This window comes from Aedes albopictus, chromosome 1, assembly GCF_035046485.1.
Source record: "Aedes albopictus strain Foshan chromosome 1, AalbF5, whole genome shotgun sequence".
In the NCBI taxonomy this organism is placed as follows: Eukaryota; Metazoa; Arthropoda; class Insecta; order Diptera; family Culicidae; genus Aedes; species Aedes albopictus.
Window position 1 is genome coordinate 305,847,530 of NC_085136.1, and position 18,038 is coordinate 305,865,567.

The 18,038-nt window shown below is 45.8% G+C and overlaps 2 protein-coding genes across 3 annotated transcripts in view; one reads left to right on the forward strand and one right to left on the reverse strand.

Annotated features, from left to right (window-relative positions):
* Positions 1-2,468, forward strand: LOC109622592 (protein asunder). Its single transcript, XM_020076989.3, has 4 exons — positions 1-50; positions 158-703; positions 767-1,209; positions 1,365-2,468. Exons 2-4 carry the CDS (start codon positions 163-165, stop codon positions 2,391-2,393), a joined length of 2,013 nt encoding a protein of 670 aa, XP_019932548.3. The 5' UTR covers positions 1-50; positions 158-162; the 3' UTR covers positions 2,394-2,468.
* Positions 2,432-18,038, reverse strand: part of LOC115269309 (intraflagellar transport protein 81 homolog) — a 26,079-nt gene continuing 10,472 nt past the window's right edge. Inside the window, exons 3-4 of one of the 2 annotated variants that reach the window (XM_062847081.1) lie at positions 2,692-3,162; positions 2,432-2,568 (exon numbers count right to left, since the gene is read on the reverse strand). In XM_062847081.1, the coding sequence (XP_062703065.1) occupies positions 2,707-3,162 (456 nt within the window). In that variant the 3' untranslated portion in view covers positions 2,432-2,568; positions 2,692-2,706. Of the gene's footprint in view, positions 2,569-2,602; positions 3,163-18,038 lie in introns of those variants that run through there. The other variant, XM_029877892.2, reaches the window with a different exon arrangement.

Genomic DNA, 18,038 nt, shown 5'->3' on the forward strand with positions numbered 1-18,038 from the left:
CCCGATTAGGTATAAACAACAACAGTTTGAAATTTGCTCATAAATTTCGGGTAAGTTTTTTCTTGATTTCTACCGGTAGGTACATAATTTTGGTACATTTACCAGTATTTAAGAAAAATTTAAGTTAGCGCCTCATCAGTCTTTCAATTGATTTCAGACGAAATGAATGAATTCAACCACAAAACGGTGTTCGTGTTGGACCATACGCCGTACTTTGGCATCTCGTGCGAATCGCCTATCGATTGCGATTTCATCAAGAGCAAAGCGCCGATTCCCCCCATCAGTAAAAGCCTGTGGACATGTGCGGTGGAGGCATCGGTCGAGTACTGCCGGATTGCGTGGGACCTGTTCCCGTCGGGGAAATTGATTCGGTTCGTGGTCAGCGACACGGCGGCGCATATTGTGAACACCTGGAACGTTAGCACGCAGAGTTTGACCCACGTCATGAATGCCATGTCGATGGTTGGGGTTCCGCCGAGGCAGACACAGGCGAATGATTATTCTGTTATTCACGGGCTGAGGGCGGCCATCGAAGCGCTGGCCGAGCCTACGGATTTCCAGAAGGAACAACTGGCCGGGAAGGAGCACGCAGTGTACAATTTGGGGCGGGTTATTTGCATCACATCGGCGCGTGACGATGCCAGCATGAAGAGCTTGGAGGACATTTTTCGGACCGTGCTGGTACAGCAGAATACGATTTCGGGTAAGTGATAATGTGGGATTAAATCTGTTCAGGTGCCTAATTGATTTGTTTTGTATTTTTCAGCGAATCACAAGGACTACCTAAACATTGACCGGTGTCACCTGGTAATCATCAATCTCTACCCGGCCAACATGGAATCGATGGTCAACAATCGAAGCTTGATCGACATTTCACCGATTCTGAAGTCGGAAATTCATTCCAACAAGGCAAACAGGATCTCCAACAAGCTGACGCATCTGATTTTGCCACACTTTGATCTGGCAAGCACGACGGTGACGGGCATTCCGATGAAGGAAGAACAGAACGCCAGTTCTAGCGCAAACTACGACGTGGAGATATTCCACGGAAGTAAGGCACATTCGGTGTTTTTGGGTACGGAGTTGGTACTGCCGCACAGTATCAAGGACGGGTCGGATTATGAAACAGTGACACTGAAGTGGTGCACGCCGAGAAGTTGTGGATCATCGGAAATGCAGCCGTGCCTGGCGCAGTGCCGTGTTACACCCGTAAGTACCTACCTTTGTTTACTTTTACTTGTAGGTAAATTTAGAAAAAAAAAACAATCTAAAGAGGTACTTACCTACGAGACCACTTCAAAGAAAAAAGAATCAAAGAATTCAAGACAAACTTCTAAAGCATTTTGTTCTACTTTCGATTTTAGGTGGATGTAACCTCCCGACCCAGCTCGTGTTTGATCAACTTCCTCCTCAATGGCCGGTCCGTACTATTGGAGATGCCGAAAAAGTCCGGTGGCAAGATTACCAGCCATCTTTTGTCGGCCCACGGTGGAGAAATCTTCATCCATTCGTTGAACACGGCCCGAAGTTGCCTGGAGGAACCGCCTTCCATCTCCGAAGGTGGAGGAGGCCGGGTCACCGATTATCGGATCAACGACTTCGGTCAACTGATGCAGATGCACCGGATCGTTCCGCTAAAGCCTATTCCAGAGCGTACGATGGATGAGAATTTGATGAAGATGCGAGCGAAATTAGGCAAAAATTCTCGGTACTGGCCTCTGACCCTCGGTACCACCATTCTCTACAACGTGCGGCAGTTTGTAGAACCGATTCTAGTGCTAACGCACAAGCCAGAACTCACCGAAGAGGACGTCCTCCAGTGTCAGAAAACGATCTTTCAACTGGCCACCCTAGAAGGGCGCCAGGAGTCCCTGGCCCTACCAAACATGGGACATCGCCTAAAAGGCAACAAACGCGAAGAACAGTACCGACTGCTTTGGGCCGAGCTCGAACTCTACGTCAGTAATAGTGGAACATCCCCGGGCCACAAAGCGGTCCTAAAGTGCATCCGGGACTGCCGCAGTCGGGCCCCGATCGAAATCTCTGACAAGGACGACGCAGCTGCGGCAGCAGCCGAAGCGCATCGAGCTTCCGTCATTCGGGCCACAACGGATTCGCCAATGTCCCCGCCGCACACCATGACGGCGGCAGTGGTGGACAGTTCGGTGGCGGCGCTCCTCGCCGGTTCCAGTCGAAGCGGCAAAAAGCTTCTTGGAAGTGGGACCAAGTCACTGTTCGACATATTGGCCACGGCGGAACGAACGCAGAGTCAGAAGCGGATAGACTTTAGCGGGCGACTGTGCACACCACACGGCCAGGTGGCCAAGTTGTATCCGAACCTGGGCATGAAGGAGGATGCGACTCCACAGGGACGACAACCGGACGTGAAATGAGTCGAGGTAATTTTGTTTAACTTTATTATTTTTATGTGATGAAAGCATACAATTATAAGACGTTCTAAATCTTAATCTTTTTCTGTGTTCTTTGTGTGAATATTTCCTATTAGAATGTCATGCGTCTGGCTACAACTCTTTTGTTGGTATTTGATGTACTCAAACTCGATTATTCCTGCAAACAAAACCGTAAAACTTTTAATTATAATGTGAAATCAATAAGTCAAAGCCCTGACTTATCTGAATTGTTCTCCCATATGTTGCCAAAAGGAAAAAGGTTAACGAAAAAGAATTTTACCACATTTTACCCAACTCATTGCAAAGTGAAAGTCTCCGCTCCGCCACGACTGACGCTGAGCGTCCCCCCAGGCCCTCGTTGCTTATTCTCGTGGAAACATCTAATCTTCACCTCGAACAGCCGCTTCAAATCACCCCACATCTCCTGCTGCCTCTGGCGTTCCACTTTGCTCCCCTGCAGTGTCGCCCTTTCCTCGGCCAATCGCTTCCCAACGGTTTCCTGTTCGAAAATTTGCTGTGCCAATGTTTCCTTCAACGAAACACGTGCCGTCTTCCCGGTGGATCCATCGAGCGCTGCCAGATTGGCGATTTCCTCGTTGGCTTTTTCCAGTAGCAGTTCGGAACGTTCGAACTCCAGCTGCAGCTCCTGCCACTGCGATTCCAGCCATTTGATCGACTTGTCCGCTTCGGTAATCTTGCTCTGCATTACGGCCGATTCGGCGTTCAGGGTGGCGACCAGTGCGTCGTAGGACTGCAAAGAAGGTGAGAGAGAGGAGAAGAAACGGAAAGTATAATTTATTGTTAAGGATTCTGTTTTGTTGGCCTTTAATCAGGATGCATCATGAATGGATAGGTGTGCCGACAACAGACGGAGCACCGAAGGATGAGAGAATGAGAAAACACCCACACGTTTGGAACCGGTGCGCAAACTATCAATGCTCAGCTCAGGGATGTTTGGAAATCAGTTCTATAGGTAAAGATTCTTTCGGTTGATCGATAGCAAAGAAAATGCGAAGATTTTTTTCTTCTATTTTTGAAGCTTTTATTGTTCTACCGTACAGGTGAGATCAGCACGTTTCGATCTTGCATCTGCAGAATTACCTCGAGAATTACTGCAGAAACAAATAAGTCATGTTGAGAGAAAATATGTGCATACAGAGAGTCTACTACCTTATAATTATTTCTTAACGTGGAAATCCTGCAATTATGATCAAATTAAGTCAATTTAAGAAATGTCTTAAATTTTGACGTAGACAAAGTGAAGCAACCTTCCCTTCCCCATATTTTTAAAATAAATTTCACACCTCACCAAGACCCATCACGAAATTTTTAAATGAATTCTCTACTATTTTACTTCTAGCAAATGTTTCATACCTATATCTCGCAATCAAAGTCGTTACCTCCTTTTCGGTTGGGGTGGGTGGGAGAGCACTCTTGGACAATTTATACGTACTAGGCCAGACCTTCTTCAGGGCTCGATTTTCAGGCTGAAGAAGGTCCGATCCAAGGACCGAAACGTCGCCAAGATTATGTAGAATCAACGCTTTCATTCAAGACTACACAGCCGAAAAACAATATCTGGTAATATCATATTATAAAAGCAACCCTCCTAAAATGTTATGGTAGGCGCATCACGATAGCGAAGTGTACGTTCAACGAGCCTTTCTGGGTCGTATTGTCCCCAACATCCTACTAAGGTTAACTCTTCAGCAGTCACGCTATTGTGTTTTGAAAAAAGGTTCCCTGTTCTACACAAATCAGCGTGGTGTTAGGATTAACCTAGAATTTTCATCACGATTTCCTTCCACATTTTCTCCAGTAGAGCATACTGGAAACCCGTCCGAGGATTTTTTTTTGAAAATGTCTACATTATGTCTTCCATGACTAACTGGAGTCTGTTCACCGATCGTCTGTTCACCAAGGAGGTGCGGCTCAAACAGCGTCTGTTCTGGCATCCAGCGGCTGAGTAAGAAATGCTGCACCACGCCCAGCTAGATCCAAGGTGCTAGCCCCATCAGCGTAGTCGTCCTAGTGTTGGTTGGGACGTTAAACAGAACTGGCCCAATAAGCCACGCTTTAAAATTCCTATTGCGAATAATATAGGTGAAAATACGACTCGATACAATCGGCAAATACCCACGCGACGAAATAAGGACTACGATTGGAAACTTGGAACATGGAATTGCAAGTCACTAGGTTTCGCAGGATGTGACAGGATGATTTACGACGAACCACATCCCCGCAACTTTGACATCGTGGCGTTGCAGGAACTTTGTTGGACTGGACAGAAAGTGTGGAAAAGCGGGCATCGAACGGCTACCTTCTACCAAAGCTGTGGCACCACCAATGAACTGGGAACAGGATTTATAGTGTTGGGCAAGATGCGACAACGTGTGATCGGGTGGCAGCCGATCAACGCAAGGATGTGCATTAAGGTGGCCCACAGTTATATGAAAAACAAAAATTTCGAAAAATGCCAAGTCTTACCTCCTAAAACAGTTCGTTTGGACTCCCAGAAGCTACGTTCAAAATTTGAGCAAAATCAATTAAGCCTAAGGGGGCGCTCAAAACGCTTGAAGTTTGTATGGGGAAACTTGGCCAAATGTATGCAGAAATCTTAAATTTTCGAATTTTGCCGCTAGGTGACGCTGTAAGCGTTCAATAATCAAACCCTTCGGTATTATTGTAGGTGACTATATGCCAAACAACTTTGTCGAAGACCGCAAAGTGATCCAACGTCTGCGAAAAAAGTTATACCCTAGGAAAAGTGAGGATAAACTTTATTGTTATTTTTCTAATACATGTAAAGGAATAATATCAATAATGAAATCTCAATACTTTACCTCACTTTGCCTAGGGTATAACTTTTTTCACAGCCGTCGGATCACTTCGCGGTCTTCGACAAAGTTCTCTGGCATATAATCATCTACAATAATACCAAAGGGTTTGATTATTGAATACTTACAGCGCCACCTAGCGGCAAAATTCGAAAACTTAAAATTTCTGCATACACTTGGCCAAGTTTTCCCATACAAACTTCAAGCGTTTTGAGCGCCCCCTTAGGCTCAACCGATTTTGCTCAAATTTTGAAGGTAGCTTCTGGGAGTCCAAAACAACTGATTTAGGAGGTAAGACTTGGTATTTTTCGAATTTTTTGTTTTTCATATAAGTGAGGGCCACCCTAATGTGCATGTTGAGAGTTAAGGGCCGTTTTTTCAACTACAGCATCATAAACGTCCACTGCCCACACGAAGGGAGACCTGATGACGAGAAAGAAGCGTTTTACGCGCAGCTAGTGCAAACATACGATGGTTGCTCGCCGCGTGACGTGAAAATCGTTGTCGGCGACATGAACCCGCAGGTAGGAAGGGAGGAAATGTACCGACCGGTAATCGGGCGAAACAGCCTGCACGCCGTATCGAATGATAACGGCCAGCGATGCGTAAACTTTGCAGCCTCTCGTGGTATGGTAGTCCGAAGCACCTTCTTCCCCCGCAAAGATATCCACAAAGCCACCTGGAGATCACCCGACCATCAAACAGAAAACCAAATCGACCACGTTCTAATCGACGGTAAATTCTTCTCAGATATAACCAGCGTCCGCACATACCGCAGTGCGAATATAGATTCGGATCACTATTTAGTCGCTGTATGCATGCGCTCAAAACTTTCGACAGTTATCACCACGCGTCGAAGTCGAACGCCGCGACTCAACATCGAGCAGCTGCGTAACGTAGAAGTGGCTCAAGACTACGCGCAGCAGTTAGCAGTGGCCCTAACAACGGAAGAGCAGCTTGGCGCAGCCAAGCTTGCTATTTGATGAAAACATTCGCGAAATGATGCGATTTGCTTTCGACAACGAATACGTTTTCACCCATCCTCGCTTTATTCAATCAACCTCCCATACGAGTAGCACACGAACGGACTCAACACTGATCAGCATAGTTGACTCTTCCTTTTCGCCGTTGAGCCGTTGCGTTCTCCAAGCATCTCTTTTCATCGCTTTCGATGCTTTTCGACAGCTTATCGCGAAGCATCGTTGGCTGGAAGCTTTATTAGTATGGTATCGGTACATGCGAATGTTGCTTCTGTGTGCGTGTCGAGCGTTCGTGCCGTAGCTTCGCAAACCAACCTATTCGGTATGGTTCGGCTGTTCGGGCGAGCGTGTGACGGCACAGTCAGATGTGTGCAAAATCGTTTGTGATTTACATCATGTTCGTTTTGCCACCTCTTTGCTGCTGGCAGGGCGCAAAATTTTCGAGCAGACGAGCTGAAGTTCACCGTGCGGCAATTTTCATTCACTTGCCTGCATATTCATATTCACCTGCTCGATACTCGTTTGTCAACTGAATGAAAGCCAATGAATATTTGTAAACATCTTACAAAGTGTTAAATTGCTGATAAAATATTAACGTTTCGATTATATTTAACGATGCTTTACACAGATCTTTTACCATTTGATTGTTGTGGAGTGTTTTTGCACGCAAAAACGGCTACGCTCAAAAATGTGTTCGGCCTGCACATTTTTAGTAAACATCCATGCCGCACATGACTGTGTTGGAAACACACATTTTTTTAAAATTGCTCGTACGCTCACATGAGCATGTATTTTGCAATAATTTCGACATGGCAACCTCACTGGGTTTATAAACCACCTTCAAATACCGAACAATATTGATATTTTGCAAAAATGTGAGCGTACGAGCAATTTAAAAAAATGTGTGTTTCCAACACAGTCCCTGTGCGGCATGGGCGTTACTCAAAAATGAGAGCTTTTATTTTAGAGAGTGGAAGGAATCGTAGCCATAAACGTAGGTAGTTATGGAGATGTTTCTCGATCGGCTTCATATTCAATGACTACGAATTGACTGACTGTGTGAAGAGGGAGAGCGAAAATGAATTTGTTTGTTTTGAATATTCAGTGCAGAATCATTCAAATTCGTGCTGTTTTCAGTCAATGTCTATGAACATTTTGCACCCTGGCTGCTGGTAATCGCTGATCAGTGCACAGTTCAATCGCACGCGATAAATAAACAGTTGATGAGTTGTGATGAGCACTAGTGAGGTGATCATTTGCATCATTGGGCGCAGCTACACTTGAAGATGGCTGGAGGGACATCCGATCCGCCATAGGTACTATGGCTACAGCACTAGGCTTCGCTACTTCGAATCACAGAAACGACTGGTACGACGGCGAATGTGAACAGTTGAAAAACGAGAAGAATGCTGCAACACCGTACGAGAGCGAATGAGGCACGTTATAAACAGGCGCGGAACAGGCAGAACTCAGTCTTCCGGATGAAGAAGCGCCAGCAGGAAGAACGAGATCGCGAAGCGATGGAAGAGCTGTACCGCGCTAAGGACACACGAAAGTTCTACGAGAAGCTGAACCGCTCGCACAGAGGCTTTGTGCCACAAGCCGACATGTGCCGAGATAATCACGGGAATATTCTCACGAGCGAGCGTGAGGTGGTCGAGAGGTGGCGGCAGCATTACGATGAGCACCTCAGTGGCGACGTTGCAAGTACCGAAGGTGGCGTGGTAACAAATCTAGGAGTATGTGCACAGATCTAGGAGTATGTGCACAGGACCAAAGACTTTCGGCCCCTGACCTCCAAGAGATTGAGGAGTAGGTTAGCCGGTTGAAAAACAACAAAGCCGCTGAGGCAGATCAACTACCAAGCGAGCTTCTAAAATACGGTGGAGAAGCACTGGTGAGAGCACTACACTGGGTCATTACCAAGATTTGGGAGGAGGAAGTATTACCGGAGGAATGGACGGAAGGTATCGTGTGTCCCATCTACAAAAAGGGCGACAAGTTGTATTGCGGGAGCTACCGCGCGATCACACTACTGAGCGCTGCCTACAAGATACTCTCTCAAATTTTATGCCGCCGTCTATCACCGATTGCAAGAGAGTTCGTGGGGCAATATCAGGCTGGATTTATGGGTGAACGCGCTACAACAGACCAGATGTTCGCCATCCGCCAGGTGTTGCAGAAATGCCGCGAATACAACGTACCCACACATCACTTGTTCATCGATTTCAAATCGGCGTATGATACAATCGATCGAGAACAGCTATGGCAGATTATGCACAAATACGGATTCCCGGATAAACTGATACGATTGATCAAGGCGACGATGGATCGAGGATGTGCGTAGTTCGAGCACCGACGAACCGACGTGACAGTGGTGTTTCAAAACTGTCCCCCCTCAATTTAACGGTCGACCAGCAAAGCGAGCGAACCCTTCTGTCAAATCAGCGTAGACGCGAACCTCTTCCTATGTTAACACACGGGGGTTTGATATCAAGCTAGCATACCCAGGGATGGCAAAAATACTTTTTTCTCTTTTCCGTTCATCGATACTGGAAGTAAAATAAAAACAAAACAACGGCAGCACTAATACCATCAGACGCCGCGCCGACGGCAGTCAAGCAGGCGCTTGATGGTTTTCGCTTCCCCACGAAAATATTTATGAGCAGTCATGCTGAGGCGGGTGATTGCGAAAAATGTCAAATATTTTCAACTGCTAATAACTCACTTGTTTTAATAAATAATTCAAATCGATTTGCACAAATAGCTAGAGCACACTCCTAGCTTTGTGATGCATGTAAAGAAGTTTGTCTAGAAGCGGTTTGAAACGCAGAAAAATGCGAAAACGGGAGAGACAGAAATTTCTGTCGTCGTTGTGCTCGAGTACTGGCGCTCTCCCGATTGGAAACCGTTTCGAGGAAGAAGGCTGCAGGAAAAAAAATGTTATGACATTTATTTTTCGAACAGTTTGAGTTTGGCTGGGCCTATGATGTTCGTGTGGAAAAATGTCAAATGTACAGCCGGTAACCGTTTTTTCCAGTACATTTCTCATCCCTGAGCATACCAACGCGGGCCGTTATAGAGGTGGCGATAGTGTTCGGCTATTTTTCATCATGGCGTCGCGGACAACAAATTTGAATTTGTTTGTTCTAGCTGTCACGTCGGTTCGTCGGTGGTTCGAGTATCAGGGACACTCTCGAGTCCCTTCGAAACTCGCAGAGGGTTACGGCAAGGTGATGGTCTTTCGTGCTTGCTGTTCAACATTGCTTTAGAGGGTGTAATTAGGAGAGCGGGGATAAACACGAGTGGAACGATTTTCACGATGTCCGTTCAGCTGCTTGGTTTTGCCACAGAGAACAGACGAACATGCTCGAACCAAATTGCTTGAAAATCTTGTGTAAAGAAAAAACAAGCTCAGTAGCGACATCGACGGTGACTTTCCCACTCAAAAACTTGTTTCGACAACACGATGGCGCTTTCTGAAGAAATATTTCACTAGCGCACCTTTAAATTTTCCTACTCAGATTCTGAGCTGTATTTGCGTAAATAACAAGATGTTTATGATTATTTCACTAACCCAGCAACAAAATTTGAGCAACTCCTTGATAATTAATTTCATTATTTTTAATAAGAAACAAGTTGAACAAGAATTCAATTATTGTTTTCCAAATAAAACCAACACACTCTTTAGGTGGAACTATACTAGGGTGCACACTTGGTGACACTAGCGCCAAAAGGTGAAACAGCGGCAAATTTGTACCCCGATTCGAAATTTGACAGCGCCGCGTAATGGCCACATTCCCAGTTATTTCAAAACAACCGTTGCAATGCTTTACACAACTGCACGACATGAGCTTGGACGTCTGTTCTCTGTGGTTTTGCTGATGATATTGATATTATTGCTCGAAAATTTGAGACGATGGCGGAAACGTACATCCGACTAAAGAGTGAAGTCAGGCGAATCGGATTAGTCATTAATGTGTCGAAGACAAAGTATATGATGGCAAAGGGCTCCAGGGAGGAATCACCGCGCCCGCCACCCCGAATTTATATCGACGGTGATGAAATCGAGGTTGAAGAATTCGTGTACTTGGGCTCACTGATGACCGCCGACAACGACACCAGCAGAGAAATTCACAGATGGAACGACGGGACTTGGAGAAGGCGAATGAACCACGAGCTGCATCAGCTGCTGAGAGAAGCAACCATCGTCCATACCGCGAAAATCGGGAGGCTACGGTGGGCGGGTCACGTCATCAGGATGTCGGATAGCAACCCGACTAAAATGGTTCTCGAGAGTCATCCGACCGGTACAAGAAGACGTGGTGCGCAGCGAGCTAGGTGGGTCGACCAAGTGGAGGACGATCTGCGGACCCTACGCAGAGTGCGGAACTGGAGACAAACAGCCATGGACCGAGTAGAATGGAGACAGCTACTATGTACAGCAGAGGCCACCCCGGCCTTAGCCTGATCGGTAAGGTCAGTATGATTCAAAGAAGGAAAAATCTATGATAAAATATAGGCAGATTCAACGCCAACTAATCCCTATCAAAACTAGACAGACTAGCCTATGATTAAAACAAGGAAATATTTCTGATAATCATGTTGGGAGTCAGGATGTCGAAATCTTCTGAATTCTGTTGATGACGATTCGGTCAAACGACATTCGACCAAACGGCATTCGGCCAAATGGCCGGACGGACTCCCTCTTGAAGCCCCTGAAACGCCCCTAAAATCCTCTTGAAAACCATTGGAACGCCCCTGAAACCTCTTTCAGCCCCGTGAAACGCCCTTGATACCCTTTGAAAACCCCTGGAACGTTCTTGAAATCTCCTGAAACATGCATGAAACCCCTTGAAAATTCCTGGCACACTCTTGAAACTTCCTTGAAAACGTCTTGCACGCTCTAGAAGCCCCTTCAACGACCCCTGAAAAGCCCATTTTAACTTCGAGAAACATACTGAAGCGCCCCTGAAACCCTTTGAATTCCTCAGAGATCATTTGGATTACCCCTAAAACTGGGGGCCTCTGAAATCGATAAAAATATACCAGTCATGCTAACAGCACAGACAAACAGACGTAACACTTCGAACACTTTCCGATTCGAAAAATAGTCACGATCTAGGTCACGATTACTTTTTCGCCCAATACTAAAAAGACTGAGTTTGGCCAACCATGAACTAGGTGGCGGTAGTGCGCAAACGTCAAACTCGAACAAAACCGATGGAAGCGCCACGGGTGGCCCGTCGGCCAACTATCACATTTTAAAATTGGTCGTTTAATCGATGTACGATGAGAATGATTAGAGTGTTACGTCTGTTTGTCTGTGCTAACAGTTTAGGTACTGCCAAGTCTTACCTGCTGAATCTGTTGTTTTAAGCTCCCAGAAGCTACGTCCATACGGGCCCATATAGCCGAGGCGGTAAACGCACGGGTATTCAGCATGACCATGCTGAGGGTGACGGGTTCGATTCCCGGTCGGTCCAGGATCTTTTCGTAAAGGAAATTTCCTTGACTTCCTTGGGCATAGAGTATCTTCGTGCCTGCCACACGATATACACATGCAAAATGGTCATTGGCAGAGGAAGCTCTCAGTTAATAACTGTGGAAGTGCTCATAGAACACTAAGCTGAGAAGCAGGCTTTGTCCCAGTGAGGACGTTACGCCAAGAAGAGGAGGAAGCTACGTTCGAAATTTGAGTGAAGTCATTAAGTCTAGTTTGCGCTCAACGAGCTTGAAGTTTGTATGAGAAAACTTGATGTACGAAGAAAATCTTTATTTTCGACTTTTATTACTAGGTGGTGCTGTAAGCGTGCAATAATTAAATCCTTTGGCATTCTTGTGGGTGGCTTTATGCCATAAAACTTTGTCGAAGACCGCAAAGAGATCCAACGCCTGTTAAAAAAATTATAGCCTACATATGTGAAGTGTTTTAAAAGTCAAATGCCTATATCTGAACCTCAGTCGCATGCCTCTGACGAGGAAAAAGATTGCTCTAAACAAATATATAGTAATTTAAATCCGTTAAAGCCGTTGACTTCAGCAGCTCTGAAACCTTTCTTTTGTGATGAAAATAAATGAAATTAGGACTAGGTATGATAAAATGATACTAAAGAAAAGAAAGCAAAATAAAACGAGATCGCCAATTTATCCGCAAACGATGATCAAGGATTTCATAAGAAATTTTAAGAGGAGCAGTCTATTGTCCACAACAAAAGAGGTCGATGAATGACTCGGGGATGTGGAGGAATATTGTACAAGACCAACAAGATACAAAATATTTTCGATATATCCGATTCCGCTGTGAAGCTACTCTGCTGTAGCCATTCAGGTGTTCAGATAGGTAAGTTTTGCGAAATTCTGGCAGGCAAACAATCATTCAATGTATTTACAACTTTAAATTATTATTAAAATATTGTACAATTATATCACATTAGTAATAGTTCAGTCTTTCACTCTCCCTCCTTATCCGTTATACAATCAGTGGCAACACGCAAACACCCCTGGTGGTGTCGAACTTCACCGCCTTCAGCTGCACTTCACTGGCCTTGAACGCGTACACCGGCGACAGGTCCGCCACCAGCAGCAGCTTCTGCTCCGTAACTGGAGCTTGGTACAGCACCGTGACCTCGTTGAACTGCCGTCCCATAATTATAATCTCCGAACTGCCGCTTTCGTCCACGCAGATCGCTTCGATCACTACAACGCCTTCCTTGGTGATTACATAGTTATCCGGATCTTTGGTCGTCAGCGTAATGTTGGCGTTCATAAGCAGAACGGGCTCTTCTGAGTCTGACTGTTCTAGCCGTGGATACCGATGTCGGTATTCGTTCAAGCGGTTCTCCACGATCGCGGAGGTGTTCTCTTCTACTAGCGAGCCGATTTCCTCCAAGGTGATCGTGGAACTTGACTGGATTGCTTTCAAAATGGCGTCCATATGGCGATCGTACCGGTAGCCATTTAGGCGACACATCGGTCCGGCCTTCATGTTGACTTCTTCGAAGTGGAGAAGATTGTGTACGTTGTAGTCGATCAGGTGCGATCCGTAGAGGATGGAATAGTCCGCTACGAAAGTGTTGAGCAGCTGTCCGGCAACGTAGGTGCTGCATTCTACGTAGAGTTCTGTGCTGATCAGAATTCGCATCGCCAGATGGAGGTACAGGAAGTGGATGTAGTACTTTTGCGGTAGATAGTTCTTGAGGACGATCGGAGAGTAGTAGAGCAGGAACTGCCTCCAGTCGTACGCATCCCAGTCGGGTAGATTGTCCAGGCTTTTCGGTTTCTGACGGAACTCCTTGGGGCAGCAATGGGCCATTACTGCAAGGTCGGCACTGATCCGCCGAACCGCTTCTTTGTTCAACCGGTAGTCGAGCTTACCGGTGAGCCAGAGGTTCATGAGTCGTTTCATCACACCTTCGCAAACGACGTATTTGTAGTCGAGGACGAATTGGGATTTAAGTTCCAGATTGAGCTCCCGAAGTATTGGAACACCCACGTGGTGCCCGTTCTGCAAGCAGTAGATGAAGTCGTCGTCGCTTCGCATGGACGCTAGGTTGGCCGTGGGTGGAAAACTGGTGATTCCTGCGTTGAACTGCAGTTGACCTCGTTGATTGCACTTGCTACAACCGAATTGTGAATTAGGCAGTGACGTGCAAGTGACTAAGCTGTTGGCAATCGGATCACACAGCACAGCTCGGATATTGATGCAATACATTCTTCCATCAACGTCAAATCTATGGTTCTCCAAACTCTTGAGTTCATCTACTAGTGGTTGAAGAATTTCGTTTGCGATTGTTGGATTTGGAAATGTCCCCTGGTAGATGCCTATTACAAAGGGTTCGTCCAGTTGCACCGAGAGCTTCCCCATGATGATCATATACTGCGGAAGCTGAATACCTGCCACCTTCTCCGATTTCACGACGTAAAATGCAAGATCCATGAAGAGCATCTGCATGAACCAGTGATTCGATTCATCCACGAACTTCTGTAGATAACTCACGACCGATTGCTTCACTCCGAAGTTCAAGTATCGCCCAACGGACATGGGAACGATCTTGAAGTTGTGCTTCTGCTGCAAGTATTCCTCTGTGTTCTTCGATATACTAACACCGTTTTCCTTCATGATCGACAGCAAATCTCCCACCAGTTCCTCCGAAGGATTGTATTTCACGGTAAACTCTTTCAACTGATCGCGTAACGTTGGTTTATCGGGACTGAACTCCTTGCACGAAAACTCTATGCATCTGATCGTCTTCTTGGCTTTGCTTCTTCCTTTCGACTTCGCATCCCCCGCAACGGTATAGTTCGAACAGTAATGATACTCCTGTTTGATCTTATTCCTCTGGTGATCGATAACTTCGTTACGTATAAAGTTCTGAATGGGTTTCGCGACATTCTCGTTCAACACCGTCAACAGATTCAACTTGGCCATTCGCTTGAGCGATTTGTTAATCTTTTTCGGGAATTCACCGCGTTTGGTCTTCATGTTGGTGCTGCACTTATCTAACTCGATCGAGATCACCGACTGAGAGGTAATGTTCCTTCTTCCATCGAGAGCTAAACGCTCTTTCAGAAGTCTTCAACCACACCGACCGGCTGCACACACTCGACTACGGAGGCATTTTGACCTGCTTCTGCTCGAAGGAAAATGGGAAAAAACTTTTTTTTCCTCTATTGACGAGGATACGTGGGAGGAAGAGAACCGAAGAAGAACGTGCAGCCAAAAGGATCATTGCAAGCAAACGCAGATATCCTGCAGCTCGTCGTCGTCGTCGTCGGGAAACACATGTTCCCTATAGGTTTTATTGTCTTTCGATTCTGTACTTTTTTCGGGTTCGATGGATTTTGACCTGCTGAGCTGGTGGTGTAGCACACCGGTCTTCCTCAATATCGACGGGATGATTGGTACCAAAACGGTGGTGGTAGTGGAATGACACATGTTGATGTACATATTCTAAGCAATATTTTTAATAGCATTCAAAATCTGATCAAAAGCAAGCCTCTCACCCCAGTCGGTCTAGGTTCAATCCTAGTCGACGCCGTCGGTATTTCTGAGACAAAAATATCTGATCACGCCTTCCCTCGGATAGGAAGTAAAGCCGTAGGTCCCGGCCCATGTGTTGATGGGTTCGATATGTAGGGTGTCAGGTGTGTGTGGATGTCTCCCTGACCGTCCGTGTTTAGGCTTAGTACCAGAAATAGGCGGACGTTAAACTAGAGCTGATGCCGAACGGTGTCGGCTCGCCAGAAATAAGAAGAAGAAGAAGAAGATCAAAAGCAACAATTGGAATTGAAGTGAACTTAGCGAAAAGCATTTACGTGATGTTGTAAAGGTCACAATTTGCCAAAATTAGCTGATGCAAAAAAAAATACGCTTTTTATTCTACCCGAAAACGACAAAGAAAAGGAAATCGACACAATACATTTCTTTACATAGGAAGGTCTGCAGGTAGCTTTTCCGTTCCAGATGCATTGGAATTTGCTATAGATTGTAGGGGAACGTGCAACAGCAACTTTCACCTAAGCAAATTTACCGAAAGAACATGCCAGCACCCAAGATACAAACATTTGACAAATCAACCAAGTAGCAAGTTGAATAATAATTGATTTTGATAAGCTAGAATTTCACTATTTAACCTATGCAAAATATTTGACCATACAATTATTTGCTCAACATCACATTTAAGATAAGACGCCACAATACCACCTGATCCGTCCTCGCTCCGCGTCCGTCGCTCTCTGTGCTCCACGCCTTCTTGTACCAACCGGATCAGTAGCGAACACCAACTTTGCAGGGTTGTTATCCGGCATTCTTGCAACATACCCTGCCCACCGTATCCTTCCGGCTTTCGCCACCTTCTGAATGATGGGTTCGCCGTAGAGTGCAGCAGGCTCGTGGTTCATCCTTCTACGCCACACACCATTCTCCTACACACCGCTAAAGATCGCCATTAGCAAGCGTCGCCTGAAAACTCCGAGTGCTTGCAGGTCCTCCTCGAGCATGGTCCATGTATCGTGCTCGTAGAGGACCACTGGCGTCATTAGCGTTTTGCATATGGTGTATTTGGTGCGTGGGTGAATCTCATCAGACTGCAGCTTCTTCTGGAGCCCGTAGTAGGCCCGACTTCCACTGATAATGCGCCTTCGAATTTCACGACTCACGTTGTTGTCAGCCGTCAGTAAGGATCCGAGGTAGACGAATTCCCCCATCACCTCGAAGGTATCCTCGTCTATCGTAACATCACTACCTAGACGGATCTGGTCGTGTACGGTTCAGCCTACCAGCATGTACTTTGTTTTTGAGGCATTCACCACCAGTCCAACCTATGCTGCTTCGCGTTTCAAACGGGTGTACAGCTCTGTCACCGTTCCAAATGTACTGGCGATAATGTCTATGTCGTCCGCAAAGCACACGAATTGACCGGATTTTGTGAAGATCGTTCTCCGGCTGTTGAGCCCAGCTCGTCGCATCACACCTTCCAAAGCGATGTTGAAGAGTAGGCATGAGAGTCCATCACCTTGTCGCAGGCCCCGCAGGAATGAACTGGATAGTTTACCCGAAACCCTTACGCAGTTTTGCACACCGTCCATCGTTGCTTTCATCAGACTTGTCAGCTTCTCAGGGAAGCCGTTTTCGTCCATGATTTTCTGCGCGGTCGATACTCTCGTATGCCGTTTTGAAGTCGATGAACAGGTGATGCGTTGGGACCTGGTATTCACGGCATTTCTGGAGGATTTGTCGTACGGTGAAGATCTGGTCCGTTGTCGACCGGCCATCGATGAAGCCGGCTTGGCAACTTCACACGAACTCTTTCGTTTTAGGTGACAGACGACGGAAGATGATCTGAGATAGCACTTTGTAGGCAGCATTCAAAATCAAACAGGCTATTTGTCAACTTATATTGGTCATTTAAACATTTATTTATTTTTTTTTTATTTAACCCCATTGTACCCTAAATTTCCAAATTTCATAGGATGCAGAAGTATTACTGATTAACGAACGTGGGTAGATCACCTTAGAATGGTGCGTTGCGGTGTAAGATCTACCAAATCAAATTTTGATCTTGATATTTACCGTATTTATAAATATTTTAAGATCAAAGTTTGATGCTTTTTTGTGTTTTGTAGTTAATTTTGTTTCAATGTACTGCTAATCAACATTTTATTTCAGCAGGTTTGAGATTATCAACCGAAAAATCTAGTAATTAAACCAAATGCCATCAAGACGACGAGGAAACCAGGATGAATCGCGCAGACAACTGATTCGAAGAAGACTAACAATGGTGTGCCTGATCGTTGACCAAGCGTATCCTTTGGAGTTTACCCTTCCACTAACAACACCCAAATTCCCGTGACACCTAGGCCTGAGAGATCGTAGAGTTGTCTACATTTTTCATAGGTGTCCAAAACTAACCATCCTTTCCCATCCCTCAGCAGTCGCAAGGACGTGGCCAGGACAGTGCTCGACCATTGGAGGATTGCGTCAGTCTTGTCTAAGAGTCAGAGTTTAGTCCCAAATCTTTGTGCTTTGGTTCGGACGGGAAGGAGGCAACCCTCATAACAGCAGTCTAGGACTGTACCACCTACGAACTTGTGCGACTACAATTTTCAAGAGCACAAATCTGAAGAACCGAAAGTCTGTTTGCACTGAAAAGTTGATCGATTGGTAACCCGCTGGTGCTGACCAATCGATCAACTTTTCAGGGCAAACAGATATTCGGTTCTTCAGATTTGTGTTCTTGAAAATTTGAGGTGTGGCTTCGTTATATATTCACCTTAATGCTAATGCAGAAGTATTACTGATGGCAGCC

Coding starts and splice junctions, on each gene's coding strand:
- LOC109622592 (XM_020076989.3), top strand. CDS start 163: ATGAATGAATTCAACCACAAAACGGTGTTCGTGTTGGACCATACGCCG. Junction 704..766: donor ACAGCAGAATACGATTTCGG/GTAAGTGATAAT, acceptor TGTATTTTTCAG/CGAATCACAAGGACTACCTA. Junction 1,210..1,364: donor CGCAGTGCCGTGTTACACCC/GTAAGTACCTAC, acceptor TTTCGATTTTAG/GTGGATGTAACCTCCCGACC.